The sequence below is a fragment of the Manduca sexta genome, chromosome 11 (assembly GCF_014839805.1).
Source record: "Manduca sexta isolate Smith_Timp_Sample1 chromosome 11, JHU_Msex_v1.0, whole genome shotgun sequence".
In the NCBI taxonomy this organism is placed as follows: domain Eukaryota; kingdom Metazoa; phylum Arthropoda; class Insecta; order Lepidoptera; family Sphingidae; genus Manduca; species Manduca sexta.
The window spans coordinates 1,779,608-1,795,657 of record NC_051125.1 but is presented as its reverse complement, the minus strand read 5'-3'; the positions used below and the strand labels follow the sequence as shown (position 1 = coordinate 1,795,657).

The following is a 16,050-nucleotide window of genomic DNA, read 5'->3' as shown; positions in this document are numbered from 1 at the left end:
AACAAACGAACACGACGCGACGCTACTTTCAAATTATCCTTCACACCATAATGTGATTTATACTTAATTCACATTATACAAATCGCTTAATGTTGCAATGGCATGGTTACTTGAACCGACCTTCATTTATTATAAAAGCGTAATAGCTTTGTTACTACTACAATATATAAAACATCAAGCTTTACCCGCCAGCCACCATAATCCACGAAGAGGTAAAGAAAACAATTTAGAAAATAGAATGCGGATGAACAATATTAATGCACATAATATTAACTTCATTTAAAAATAAATCTCATTGTATTTTAATGAGCAACAAATTAGTATACAGACTAACATCGTTTAATAGGTAAATTTCAAAGCAAGCAAATGTTGTGACGTAAGGTGGCCGCGACCACCGGCGGTGTAAGCGCGGAAGTGCATCGGCTAGACAGATCATAGATACACATACTGTGCGAAATATAATATGAATTCATAGTCGCAGTAAACTAGTAGAACTAGTGCCAGCGTAACACTGTCGCTGTGGAGCTAGTGCGAACCATACGCTAAGCAAGTATTATTAATTGTTTTTTTATTGTGTCGTAGTCTACTGCCTGAGACTGCAGACAAGACATGTTAATTCATGTTGTAGCAATGAACCTGCCTTTCGATGTCCAATGCTCAATGTAGACCTCCCCATGTGAATATCAACCAGCCCGCTGTTAAGTAGCTCGCATCCATCTACTACCAATCGCCTTTTGTAACCCTCTACATGATAGAATGTTTCTGGCACACGCCAGACTCGCTTGTAAAAAGATTCCTAATATTTAGGTACATCTTATTACCCGAAGGTTTTTTTTTTATAAAACACGGTACTGCTTGCTAATTCTATACTGGGGGATACCGGCATATGCCTATGTTGAGTTGTCACGCTCACAAAACTAGCAATACATATTATTCTTCTAAAGGACTGAATTGCATCGACAGATTAGTAAAGCGTTGCTTCCGTGTCATCCGTTGAGCTTCGCAAAAGGAGCAGGAAGTAAACGGATCTACTTTCATTATCAAGCGGAAATCTTAAATGAATTAATGAATAAATTAAACTCTTGTGTGCTACAAATATAAATGTTATGTTTTATTTTTAGACATTTTTAGAAAACAACATTAATTTGCAACACGTTAGCTGCCTGAACGAATTCAACTTATGTTTCCTCTATTTCCTATAATATAAAAATACTAAGTAGAGGATTAAGTAGAAAAGCAGACACTAAAAACGCGTTCAAAACAAGATAAGAAACTGAAATGCCAAAGTTCATGGTCGAAAATAGCCTTACATACACATTTAAGGCTATCCAGTAATTGAGCAGAATTATGCTATCCTTCCCTACTAGCCAGTAACAATACGAAACACCCATGACCGCAGTGACCGTGATATTTTACCATGCGTGCTATCGTTGTTTAATCGACAAAATCAAGTATTCCCATTCGCTAACACCTTATAGATATTTTGAGGTGTATTAAAATAACAGTGCACACTCAACACGCGCTCACATTACACTAGTGGCCTTAGATACTGAACAGTAATATCTAATTGAAACTGTAAATCGTCTCGCACGAGGTGCATGTCGCGCCGACATTACCCTCCAAAAACTTGACCGTTGGCAGAACGGTGCTGGATGCCGTTGTGTGATGCGCGTGCGCCGGGGACACGCGTGCCCGCTTTAATGACAACTGCTAGCATAAAAAGCAATAAATGTATGTGTATTTCAAGCCCCAATGTGGCACTGTTGTGTTCTTATCACTATGAAGGATATTGTACACATTGGGTATTGAGATTTAACATAACATGACCCAGGATACCTGATGTGCTTTGTTCAGTGCCGTGAAATACTTTATTAACGGTAATTTGGATAGTAGATTTCTTGTCGTCTTCCCATCCTGCCACTATAAATTCTTTGAATACAGTATCTATCGAATATTCAAGCCAATCTTTATTCATGCCGAAAAAAATTGAGAATTAGTATGTCGAATTTTTCAGATGGTTTTGTTAATCAATGGCTTACCATCACACTAGCGACTAAGTTGCCATTGAATTGTTTGAAACCAATTTGCAGTTGGTTTAATGTTTTTGTAGTGAACATAAAATTATTATATCATGGTGTCGCGTTACTAGGGCCTCATGTATTATGCGGAGGTTGTCAACTGCAGGTGTCGTCGTGTGAAAGATTCTCTCGCATATCGTGCATAATTTAATACGAAGCCTTGGAACTTATGGATAAGTACACGTCATTACTTATGTTTGAAAACAAAAATATGTTTATAGCATTTATATCTCAAACTAGTCGCTTGCCTCGGCTTTGCACGGGTAGTAGAGCACATATGCCTAAACATTTTTTTTATCGTACACAACTTGAATGAATTACACACATAAACCTTCCTCTGGCATCATTCCGTCCCGTGGTGAAAATCGTATCAAAATCCGTTCAGCAGTTTTTGAGTTTATCGCGTTCAGACAGACAGTCAGACGCAGCGAAGGGGTTTAATTTATATATGTATAATGATTTTAAACCCTACAGGCCAGGAGTGCGTCAAAAATACGAAGGCAGAATGGAAAAGGAAAATCGGAATCGATCGGAAAGTGAATCAACTAATATAATACAGGGCTCATGATATTGTTATTTTAGTAGTATTTCTTGAATTCTTAAGATCTAGCAAAGTTAAAGTATTGGAGAAGAAAGTGGATTTTGGCAGTACGCCGGGACAACATTGGGATGAAAGAAATAAATGAATATGCCTAATTCCCTGTGTTACGGTTTTAAATATTAAAATCTCATTAGTTATTTATAGCGAATATAATAACTAAAGTTATACCCGCTGTTCAGTCCATCGCACACCCAACACAATAGACGTATAAATCGCACTAAATCCAATTACTCGCCGCGAGTCCAAACTGGATTTGGGGCAAATACGATACGAAAATCGTATTATTTTTGTGGAGCGTCGCTTGCGAATTAACAAGCAGTGGAACACGTGGCCTGAACGTAGCTAATATAAATATCCATAGCCACAAAAAAAAATTAAAAAAAACTGAAACCCGACTACGGAAAAAATAAATAAAACAGACGAAATAAGACAATACTATCTAGGGCACAACTTAGCCGTCATCAGAAGCCGCTGTAGTCGAGAATCGTAAATTTCATAATTTCACATACATAGATAACTTTAATTGTGAATAATATAGCCACTCAACATTCTAGTTGAAATACCACACATTTAATCACAACATCTGACAGAAAGCATTTGTTCCTCCTGAGACCTAATATCACACAAACGTCACAGTGGCTGGCGAATTAATCGTGTTTAAAACAATACATAATACTTAGCAAAGAAAACAAAGCGTTTATAGGTATATAAATACCCAAACAAACTTATATGAAAGACCTACCATTTTAATAGTGAGTGTGATATTAAAATCTCGTACATTTTCAGCTTTATATGTACGAAGGTTGTTTTACAAAGTATTACACGATTACATTAAACTCTGTACTACATATTCAACCTTAATTCTATCGTAAATCGCAGCACAGATAGCAAATCGTCCGCATCAGATCGCTAACCAAATCACTACAATTTGAAGAGAGTGAAATGGTCGGATTCGCCACGGCTATTCCTCGGGTTCCAAGAATTAGGCGATGAGTATATTGCGGCGCAGACGACGCAGCACAGCACAGAGATATGACATGAAGTTTCCAGTATGTTCTAAAATACTCGAGGAGAGACAACGAAAGTCAATTAGACAAAGAAACAAAAGTTACATAACTAGATATTAAATTACTGTAAGTCTAATTTTCTGACATGCAAAGTATTTTGTTCCGAGTATTAAAAAGTATTTACACTTCCGCTGCACACAAAAATATTCAATACTAGCTTCCGCTCGCAGCTTCGCCCGCGTGGATTTCGGACTTCAAAAATGGAGGAGGTGCTCAATTTGTCGGGATGTTTTTTTAATGTATGGTGGTATGCAGGTGGTCCGATTGTCCGGTCAGGGTCTGATGATGGGATTCAGTATTCACGCGTAATGGCTTATTATTAGCATATCATGTATAACTTTGGTGTTTCTATACCGATTTCTATGATTCTATTTATGGAATATTTAATAATGTTAACTTTTTTAATTAGGGATGACTGAGAGTGTTATAAACGTAAGAGTAGACAAATATAATAAGAAAGCTTCGAACTCAACCATAAAAGATAGACATATGCTGTCGTGGGATATTTTTTACATAATTTTAAGGAGAACATTTCCGTCATACATGATTTCTGTGTAGCTTTAACCATTAAGGTAGCACACGCGACGGAAGCTTAAAAAATGGAGTAACTTCTCCCGTTTTCCCAACATTTCCCTTCACTGCTCTGCTCCTATTAATTGTAGCGTGATGAAAAGTATACTATAACCAGCACAGGAGTATGACAAATAATTGTACCAAGTTTCGTTAAAATCCGTTGAGTAGTTTTTGTTTCTATAACGGTTATACAGACAGACAGACAGACAGACAGACAGACAGACGGACAGACAGACAGACAGACAAAAATTTTACAAATTGCATTTTTGGCATCAGTATCGATCCCTAATCACCCCCTGATAGTTATTTTGGAAATATATTTCATGTACAGAATTGACCTCTCTACAGATTTATTATAAGTATAGATAACAAGGCCAGCTCCTCGTCTAATTAGTCACAGAAATGGTAAACAAATATAATAATTCTTAGAATCTGCGTCGCCCTGTACCTCCGCCTTCGCATTAACATACAGTTATCCTTATAGTCGATCTGTCGGCGCTCGATCTGATACAAGCCGCGATCACGAACTCGTTAGATAGCGTTCGTTTCGCGAGCCTCACGAATTAATGCTGTAATTGTTCATTGTTAGGGTCAATGGTCATTGTTACCTCAAAAAAGTTGCTAAGTATCTCTTGATAAAGTTGTAATGCTCAATGAATTGCATGAAATATCTATTTAGAAACATCAAAGAAAATTGTTTTATTGTATAAAAACTTCATTTATTTTGTTCAGTTCAAGTCTTTCTTTCCCTTTTCCACTTGTCACGATCTATCCAAACTGTACGATTTGTATTAAAAGCACTTTGAGACTACATATCATTTATGCAGGGTTGAATCGAGTTTAAAAGCACCGTGTTAGATGTCTAATATTTAAGATAGATGCAGATTCTTCTTAATACAACCATTTTCTTTTATGTTGCAGCTTTAACTCGCTTATGAAAAGGCTTTGATTCCAGAATAAAAGATCCGGAAAATAGTTGTGTTACCCTAAGCGAAGTTGCGGAAGAATCTGATGTCATAATAAAAGGTTCATGAATTCTATCAATCAATAACTATTTGGAGAATCAATTTAAGAATCAATAAAAAATATGTAGTGTTTTACGTACGACGCAAATCAATGTTAGAGCTGTGATTAAAAAAGATCTATATCATTTAAAATCCTTGCACTTATTTAGATTAAAAAGCGATGTGTCCATGATATTAGTGATATTTCCGGCAGCACACGTATTCAAAGGACTCAAAGTGGTATAATAAGTCTTTAAAGCAGTATGTACTTCTAAATTCTGAATAAACTAATAACTACTAACTACTTCTTATATTATGTTCTTGCTGGGTGTTATTATATGTGAGTTAATTACCATATGTTGTAAAAATCATGGAGCGATAATATTGCCTGTCAAAAATATTATACCAATTAAACCTTACATGCACATTGCCCTTATAACTTTCCAAGGTAGTCCTAAAATTTACACAAATCTATTTAACAAGATTACATGCTATAGTTATTTCACATGGTCCGACATTCACGTGTAAGTAGATATTAGTTTTAGCCTATTATTGTAATTATCTAAAATGGATTTAGGCACTAAATGTATTCTACCGTCGGGGCGCCTTGCGAAAAAAATAGCAAAATCGCGTAATTCAATTAAAGCGTATTAAGCGCCTGATATTTTTCTAATAGCATTACTACGATGTTGACGATGCTATACAGCACAGTAGGCTTCATTAGTGTTCAACGTTTATTACATGGTATTCTTTAGTTATAACCGCAACAGTTGCTCGAAAAAATTAGTGATTTATTGATGGAAAAAAAATTTGTAAACGGTACTATAGACATGGCACTTCATAATATTTAATTATATAATAATACTTGATAAGTCAATGCGGGCGGCCTACAACCACGTCATAGGCAGGAAGGCTGCAATAGATTCAAGTCAATCAGTTATCGATAGAAGACAGCAACCACGTAACCTGACGCAGGATAATATGGATTGATTTCACTGACAACTGCACTGGGGTATATGCTGGACCTGTTTGTTTACATTCATATCTTACTTTCGGATTAGCCTTTGTACACCTATCCAGTTTTAAACAGGTCGAGATGATTGTGTCGACTGACGAGGAGTGATCAGTCAGTCTCTCGTCAGTCGACACTGTCTGGACCCTGCTTCCTTTACGATCAGGTACAGTGTGTAACACTGCCGTGCCAGTAAAAAAAAATACTATTATTAAATATATTCAAATTAAATTTGTTTTTCAGATTTTATCGCGGTTTTAATATTTTAGTTTTCTACCGATGTTTCGAAAACTTCGCAGCCTTCGTGGTCGATGAGGGAGACTGAGATGTTGGTCATCCGCAAAGTCAAAGTTACAATATCTACCTACATTTTAAAATGATACAAACGAGTTTATTTTTAATGCCTAACATTCGCGTAAACATAAGAAATCATTAATATTATTATACATCGATAAAAGCAAAAATGCTCTTCATCTGTACTCTACCTCGTCAGATCTGTCTCTACATTGTCAGAAGTAATTTTAGATTTTGTGATACTGCACACAGACGACCTTTGCCCCACTATATGCATAAATTATAGTAAAATCGTAAACACGACGGCGGTATAATAGTTTATTAATAAGTTACCGCCTTGACCCGCTCGACGCAACCTTTGTCTATCATTGAATAAATTAACCGTACTGTTGGCCTGCCGATGTCGCCTACGTGTCTCCGCGACAATCTAATTGTAAAATCTAGACTAAACTAGACGGTCTTTCTAGAAAGAGTGAGGAAATCCGAGTCGGTTTGTTTATTTTGATTCATTGCGATAGAAAATCACGGTGTTGAAGTAATATGAATAAATGAAGTAGAATGTTATATTTGAACCTGTAAAATGTTATACATTATTTAGATTCCATCAATGTTTACTCTTCCACCAGTTCGGAAAGTCAGTTCTGACCAAAGAAGATCGGCCAAGATACTCTAATGTTGCTTTTTTCAAATTCAGTTTAAGGTTTATTAAACTACAAAAGACAAAAATGTCTAAAAACTGCATTTATATGCAATGTTTGCAGTATGCTTTTTAAATGTCAAATCATGCAATAATTAGGTCAACTTCAATCCGAATCTAGATAACAAAATTCGTGAGAATTTTCTATATTAACTTAGTAATTCTTATGCCTCTTCTCTTTTCAAATGGTCTACAGAAACCATAGGGCGACAAGAAAAATATCTACGACAATTTACACAATATTAGATAAGGTTAATTGAACAACACTTTGAAATACTAATTTCATAAATTCAATAAATGTTAATAAGTTTTTGGTGAACAAATAAACATTTGTTATAAATTGGAGCGTGTCAGCGGACTGTTGTGGTCGCAGCGGCTATATTTCTTCACTACAGTCGTTTTTCAACTCGCCTAGTGTTACTCATGGCGCATTATTTTCAATCAATTCTCATTAACGTTGACCAACAAATATATTTATGTAACGCCGAGGTTGTTTACTAATTTTGTGGTGGCATAACAAGAAACTGGTATATATGTTACCGAATCAATATCGTTCTAGCTAAAGATTTTACAAACCGTGATAGGTACCTAATAAGATTAATTATATAAATAATTTATTCTATAACATTATTTCATCCTCCGGTTTTCTTATGATCAATGTTTCATAGCGCCTCTGTTTGGCAAATCATCAGTGGCGGAGGGTCCATATAATCCGATTCCTGCCGGCTTCCATTTATATAGAATTTAATTATCATTAGAATGATTTGCAGGCAGCATCTATACATATTAATACCTATATGTAGAGTCGGGTTCGCTCTCGGAAAATTCCACTCTTCGCTACTGCAAGGCATGGTGAATAATCACGACACCAAGATAAAGTCGAATAAGGAAACTGTCATTCTTACCTGAATTCCGTAAGATGTCGAACTATGATTATAGTTTACCATGATGGCAACTATTCAGCATTCTAAAATGTGACCACAACAGAACAAGACTGTTGCCGAGTTGCATTTAATCAAGCATCAAGCCGACGTCGCTGTGACTGATTTGTAATTGCAATTCAATTTTTGTAATTCAAGAATTTAAACACAACTGTTCTTCTTTAATAATACAACCGCGTTCTGTAAAAACTGCGCCTTATTTGTTATTCGTTTTTGAGCGCACTTTTTTTGTCTTTTTTCCTTTTGTATCTGTGCTTCGAATATTAAGAATTAGAATCATCACCACCGACATCGCAAGCATAACATCTTGCAATTGATCGATCGAATTATTAGCTATCCAACCTCATTCTTATTGTTACTAAACTCCATTAGCCAACGTTCTAGATTAAGTCGTGGATTTATCGAATGACTCAAGTTATTATTTAATAGCGATCGAAACACCCGCCTCGACATCCATCGATGAAGCAATGTTGCATAAAATCCACAAGATTTTGCTCTACTGCCGAGTTACGAATCATTCGCTGCGTTTTTGAATGCAACTAGGGTTTTACATCGCAATCGGCGACACGACTCGTGACGTCGGCTATTATAATCCAAGCTATGATAGTTCCGTACAATTGGAATACATACTTGATATTTTCATGGGTAAAATGAAATTATCGATACCACGCAGTCCTTAGGTACCTAAAGAAATGGTTAGGTAAAATGAACTTATCAATCTACTTAAGGTGGCCAGGAGAGATGATCGCTTCAAAGAACGTATTGTGCTGGACCGTGTCCCGAAGACTATTTATCCACGATACAAATTCTAACCAAAATCAATGGCTCCGAGCACCTGACGCGAGTAACGACTGCCGTGAGCGCGACCTTGATGACCTGTCTATCTGCATCCTTGAAACAGTTGTTATTATTAAGTATCACAGAAAACGAACTTATTTAACAACACCCTTGTTACTACATTTTATTCGAAATTCCAAACTTTGCGACCTATTTTATAAAACTTTACTGTTTACGGACAGCAACAATCACTAATCAGACTGATAAATATTGGGATACTCATTTCTATATGTAGAACAGAAATAAGTTCGAGGAACAGGAGTGCTTCTGCCTAAACCTCCAACAATAAAAGCGAAAATAAAATATAATGGTTTATATCAAATGTTTACCAACCAATGTTTACTCTTGGTCTCTCGTGGCTCGCCGGCGAGCCAAGACAGCTACATGACATTTGCGTGTGTCACGGGATTATAACCTTATATACTACATAATAAGGTTATTTTTCCGTCACACGCGTAGCTGTCAATGTTTGGCGGCAAACATTCAGCTACCTGTACATATTTGAAAATAAAATTTTGACAAGTCATGACGGGTTAATAAATTATAATAATCAACCATGAAAAGAAATCTAAGCCGGATCCGACTCGGCAATACTTTGTATTTGTCATGGTCGACATTGTGAAGCAAAACCGAAATGGTGTCGGTTGATATCTGTCTACTATATACTATATTTATATATTATATTTGCTTCTACAGTATACTGATATTATAGAAGTAAATATAACATTGAAGAAATAATAATAAGTAGAGCTGCTATATACAACTGTGCCTACAAAATGACTTGTCTGGTTTGAACGAGATAATATTATACATCAAACTTGACATAGAGTAATAGTTCGAATCTTTGTTTCTATAATGTGTTATCTTGAAAATAAAATGATAGAGAAAATGTTTTTCAACTTTGATATAATAATAAAAAAACCTAATCCTATACGTCGGTTTTAAATAATAAACAAAAATATTTCTCGAATTTATCACATTATTAAAGCAACCCTATTTAAACAGCGGCGATAGCCTAGTTGGGTGTGGGACGGACTGCTAAGACAAATGTCCGCAGATTCAAATTCCAGGTCACACATCTCTGACTTTTCTAAAATCATGTGTGTATTCTTTGTGAATTTATCGGTGAAGGAAAACATCGTGAGGAAACCTGCACATCTGAGAAGTTCTCTATAGGAATTCGAAGGTGTGTGAAGTCTACCAATCCGCACTAGGCCAGCGTGGTGGACTAAGGCCTAATCCCTCTCAGTAGTAGAGGAGGCCCGTGCTCAGCAGTGGGCAAGTATATAATACAGGGCTGATATTATATTGTATATTTAAAAAACTATCGCATTTCTATACGCTCGTATGCTCTCTAATGCTGTTGAGTGTATATACTACATTATTTGTCTATATACAGAAGTTGTAACAACTTTGTATAAAACATTTTATATAACTAGACAAAACAGGTAGGTAATTATTTTTACGCTTTACATTTTTTTTATCAAGCCAAACAAAAAACTTTTATTTAATTATTTTGATTTATTGTACTTACATAATATTATATCAAGACCTATTAGCTCCTTTAAAAACTAATTAACTTTAAATTCTTCTGGCAATAAAAAATAAAATGAAACGCGAGTACAATATCAAAGACTTTACACCACTCTACAGGGTACATATTGGATAATGTAGTAGTATTTGAAAGGAGGAAAAATTATCACAGAATATCACTTATACCAGATTAGCACACCATACAGATGATGATAATTGAAAACTTGTTAGAGTGGTTCGTGCAGACTACGGATACATTTTTTTATCCGGCCACGGCAAAGTGGACTCACTGCATGTGATGGTAGGCAAAATGGAGCCGACACCTGTAGCCAAGACGCCTTTTTATAATCGTTAACCTTAATAGAAAACAAAAAATGTATGGAAATATCATATCACACACACACACACACATCACGCATTTATCTCCGAAGGGTTATGCAGAGGCGCAACCAGGTTGCCCACTTTTCGCCAAATGTGTTCCGTCCCATGATGTGATAGGGGACGAGCTTATCGCCATGTCGGGCATAAATTCCAGAGTCCGGGGCTGATACTGAGCAGAAAAACCCAAATATCATTTGCCCAACCCGGGATTCGAACCAAGAACCTCAGAGCACTGCCGTACCGCGCATGCAGTATAACTACGCCACCGAGGTAGTCATGACATATCCAAGCGACTTTATCGATCGCAGATGTCATTCCCACATATTTTTTAACGATTGTAGAAAAGCCTCTACACTACGACCACAGATAGTATGTCGACGGACGAGAAAATATGATTATCCCTCGCCAGTCGACACAATTATGCTGGCCTGTTTTAAATCGGAAATATAGACATCCCGGAACGTAACACACTAACATGAGCCGCTATAGCGGAGTGTACCCCTTGTGTACGATGATCGCTATCTGAGAAAATAAGCCATATTTTTCGAAAAGTTTATTTTCTTCCCCTAAGGTATCATACATACAGCGAGCTTGGTGACATGTGAAACAGATGTTCCTAACCAAGTCAAATATTTGGATCACCATCTACAACTATTAAAGCCAAAGACGATCGAACTCACAGCCTCACAGTTCATCGTCCAAGTTCACTGCTAGTGCATCGACAAGGCGGTCCTCATGCCATTACAAGAACGGTTATTTGGTAATAGCCGGGACTAATAGATTATGTCGCTTTCCAAGGTGAGGAGCAGTTTTTACGACCTTTAAAACAACTGAACTAATAGCCGACCTGTTGGTGCATGGTTTCCCTCAGCCATGGCTATCAACTATGTTCGGAACTTAGTCAAATTCCTGCATACAACGAAATATTTCTAGGCACGTTTAAGTCGGTAATGAAATAACAGTAAAAATTATTCAGAGTTTGTAGGTGCATCAGATAAAAAACCTTTGCAAACGCATTGTGCTTGAAGTCTGTGTTTTCAAATAAAATGGATAAACTTACATCATGTGAAAGGTAATCATTAGTATGAGTATTTTTATCTTATGATCATCTATAACATGTACAACTAACGAAATTTCTAAATTCTAAAAACTCAGAAGATTCGATAAATTTGCCAGGACTGGCGATATTATAATAATTGAGGTAGATAACATATTAGCTATTAGAACGATCACATTCCAATAGCCCTGTCGCTTGCAGACAACACATAATATGTTCCTCCCATCTAAGTAAGGTCTCTAACTAAGGTCAGTAACATTAATGTGTTTAATGTTCTGCTCTAAGCTCTTCGTAGGCCGTACATCCGGTTCTATTACCAGAATATACGAGCAAACCCTACAGCCTCCGACCGTGTTCAGCGGAACGTGACGACGCTTGGGCAACATCCAGCCGGACAAAACCGCGCGGCTCTCCCGCCCGCGCGACATTCGACCATGCGCCATGCGCACCGCTGCGCTCCTGCTGCTGCTGGCCGCCGCTGCTGCCGCCGCCGCGACAGACGGCCCTGCTGGCGACAACGACGATACACTCCCTAACAGGACTAACTACACACTCGCCGAAGACCTCGTTCTCGCCAATGACACCAGTTTCAATGCCAATGATACACTCACAGACGAATCAGACGGCGAACATGAGCCGGTGGTGCGTAAGAAGCGGACGTTCGGCGACATTGTGTTCCGTGGGTTAGCTGATGTGCTGGGCTACAATGTGGCGCGTAAACCGCCGCAGGCTGCGTTCCCGCCACCGCTAGCACCGGTGCCTGGTATAGACACGCCTGTGCAGGCCGCTACACCCGCGCCAGCGGCTCCCGCCGTGGCTGCGCCTGCGCCGTGTGGTGCTGCTCGGGCCGCAGCTCCTCCTCCTTGTCGCGCTCAACGACCGCCAGCCCCGAAACCCAAAGCGGCTCCACCATGTGCGAGACCTCGTGCAGCGCCTAAACCGAAACCTAAACCGCCTCCGCCGCCGCCGCCTCCACCACCGCCGCCGCCCTGTGCTAAGCCGCGTGCTAACCCGACTACCCCGTCGCCCTGTGCACCGGCCCCTCCTCCTCCACCTCCCCCTCCGAAACAGCAGGCTGACTCAAACCTTGAAACAATTTCCTCTAATTTCCAGCTTAACTTCAACTTTAACAGGAAACCTGCAAATGCTCCGGCGGCTGCCGAAGCCGAAGAGGAAGCCGAAGCTGAACCCGAACAAGAACAAGCCGCCCCCATCGCACCGATTGCTATCGAGCCGAGAGCTGCTAAGCTACCACCTTCAGAGCCAAGGAAGCCACGGGTTTACGTAGATGCATTCGTGGTACGAAACGGTGTTGCACAGAAAGTTGATACAGTCGATGCGAATCAGTTCGACCCCCAGAGAGCTGCCGATGAGGATTATCTCGCGTATGATGAAGAAAACGAACAGGCGCAATACGACGATTATGAAGACGCGCAAGAGTCGCGCGACAGAACCAAAGCAGTGCAAGAGTTTGGCACCGCAGTGGATCAGTTCTGGCAACATAAGAAGCAACAAAGAAGACCGCAGCCGCAAAAACTGGCACCGAACCACTACCAGAATGTGCATTTCGGTGATCGTGAGCTCGCGTCTCAAGTACGTCTGCAAAGCTTGCAGCAAGAACGACCTCGCCCTAACCGAATACCGTTGCCGCTGCCCGCACTGCCTGAGAATGAAGATGATGGCGAAGCCACCACCACTACTGAGGACCCCAAGAGACCGCTGCGACCAAGAGTGCTGCCTCCCACTGAACACAATCCAAATGAAATTGATACTGTGACCGTGCGGGTACCTCCGATATACAAGGCAAAACGGCCGAAAAAGCATCGCGTACGACCCGTCGAGAGCGAGCGGGAAAGCACCGAAACCGAGGACGGCGCCGAATTTCAACCTAGGAACGAGGAAGGTGAGTCTCACGACACGGATGGCGAGGACAGTTGGCTGACACCGCATACTGAGCGGCCCATCAAGCGCAAGCGCCGCCGCAAGCAGAACCGTAAAACACGATCCGTCGAGGAGAGCGCCGAGTACACGGCCGGAGACTACGACTATTATGGTAAAAAACTTCCAGTTTCTAAGGAAGAGAAGTACTACATGCAGCTGACAGTTCCGACACCGACTAAAGATGCGGACCTCGCGCGTCTCGAAGCGCCGCAAGAACACGCTTTGGATGAGCACGAGCGGCTAAAGGATGACCCTGAGCGGCTAAAAGGGGACTCCGAGCGACTGCAAGAGGATCCCGAGCGCTCCGGGGAGGACGAAAGGAGCGATGATAAGGACCGCGGCGACGATTCGGGAAGAGCAGACTCACACGAACGCGCTGACTCGCAGGAACGCTCTGTGAAGGATACGGAACGCGCCAGCGACAAGGGTCGCGCCGACGAACGCGAGCGCACCGACAAGCTCAGCCCCAACGCGCGCGTTCACGAGACCGGCTACCAGAACAACTACGTGCACTCCACCAACGTGCAGGTGGACGACCCGCATCCACAGGTCGCCACCGTCAAAAGAAAGACGGTGACCACCGGCTCGCCGTGAGCCTCCGCCATACACATAAGTTATTTATTACGCACCACTAATCTGTGATCGACGGCAACGCTGACACGGACGCATTGTTGTCGATTGTATAGTTCCCGGTGTGAAGCCGCGGCGACGTGTGTCCCAGCCACTGTTGTGTATGTACGCACGCATATTGCGCGTCACTCGATAGTCTTTATTATTTTTATACTTAGATCCTAAGAGAGTTGTACTTAAGTTTCCAAATAAAATTTCGTAAAAGTAAGCGTTTCATTATTGACGAAGTAGCAGCTCTAATCACTGTCGGGGCGTGAAATTTGATTTAGTGGAGGCAGGTCGAGGCACGGACAACGTCTGTCGGCTAAGTGGGTGAAGGTCCGCGGGCAGATCTAATAGAAAACGGAATAGAAAACTGCCGATCATTGGCGACAGTTTCATGAACGTTTCAAGTGCAATGACCCAGTTCGCGAGCGATTCGCAAATGTTCGGTTGGTAAACGATTGGTAACTCAATTGCATTTTTTAAGTGGTCGCGGCAACCGCAGCTGCAACCCACGGTCTGTGCACAGCACGTGCTTACTGTAGGCCACGGAGCGGTGTGTAACCAGACCTTAGGCGGGTGATAATTAACTTTCTATTTGAATACGCTTCTAATGAATCTATGCTAAAAACAAAGTAAAAGTGATTACTATTTGCAAAAACAATAAAAAAGAAATTTAAATTCATTTATTTTATGTGCCATTAATTGGATATTTCAAAGTAATTCATATTAACAATGCAATCTAGTTCAGCCAAAAGTAGATTATTTTTTACGACAATATTTGCGAACTATTACTAAAGGCAGTGTTGTGCAACGGCCTTGACCGAGAACTGTTATTCGGTTCGAACAAACCGAAAACATTAACAACAATCTACCATTCCTAATATGTATACCCATTTATAGTTTGAGTACCTTGGAAGAGTACACAACATTAATTCACATTATTGAATTAATGAATTTTGCATAAATTAATACTCATATCTTTGCAAAGTAAAAAGTACTTATTTAAGAAGGTACCTACATAACTTCTTTGTATTTCTAACATATCCTCACTTTCTTTTTGTTCAACTTTTGGCACTTTATTCACGATTGTGCCATATTACATTTTAATCAAAATGTTTGTTACATAACTAAAGGAAAATCTCTTGGCAAACTATCAATTGTGTCGTTGTTTTATAACAAAAAGTTTTAAAAAATAATTGAAACACACCACTTATATAAACTCATATTGTAAATATAACGTAGTATTATTGTATTCCATATGCAGGTGCCTACCTAATTAAAGATTCCTTTTCAAATATGAGTCTAAGATCGTTAGTTCGGTGATTAAAAATAACAAAATACCCTGTATGGACTAAAATAAACCCAAGTCAAAGTTTATTTTCAACATAAAACTCATCCTTATGTCCACAATACTCAAAA

The 16,050-nt window shown here is 39.5% G+C and overlaps 1 protein-coding gene across 1 annotated transcript; it reads left to right on the top strand.

The window, feature by feature from the left end:
- The first annotated feature begins 12,516 nt into the window (after window positions 1–12,516).
- LOC115449585 (translation initiation factor IF-2) lies at window positions 12,517–14,610 on the top strand. The gene has a single exon (XM_030177448.2). It carries the CDS (start codon window positions 12,517–12,519, stop codon window positions 14,608–14,610), a length of 2,094 nt encoding a protein of 697 aa, XP_030033308.2.
- The last annotated feature ends 1,440 nt before the right edge of the window (window positions 14,611–16,050 follow it).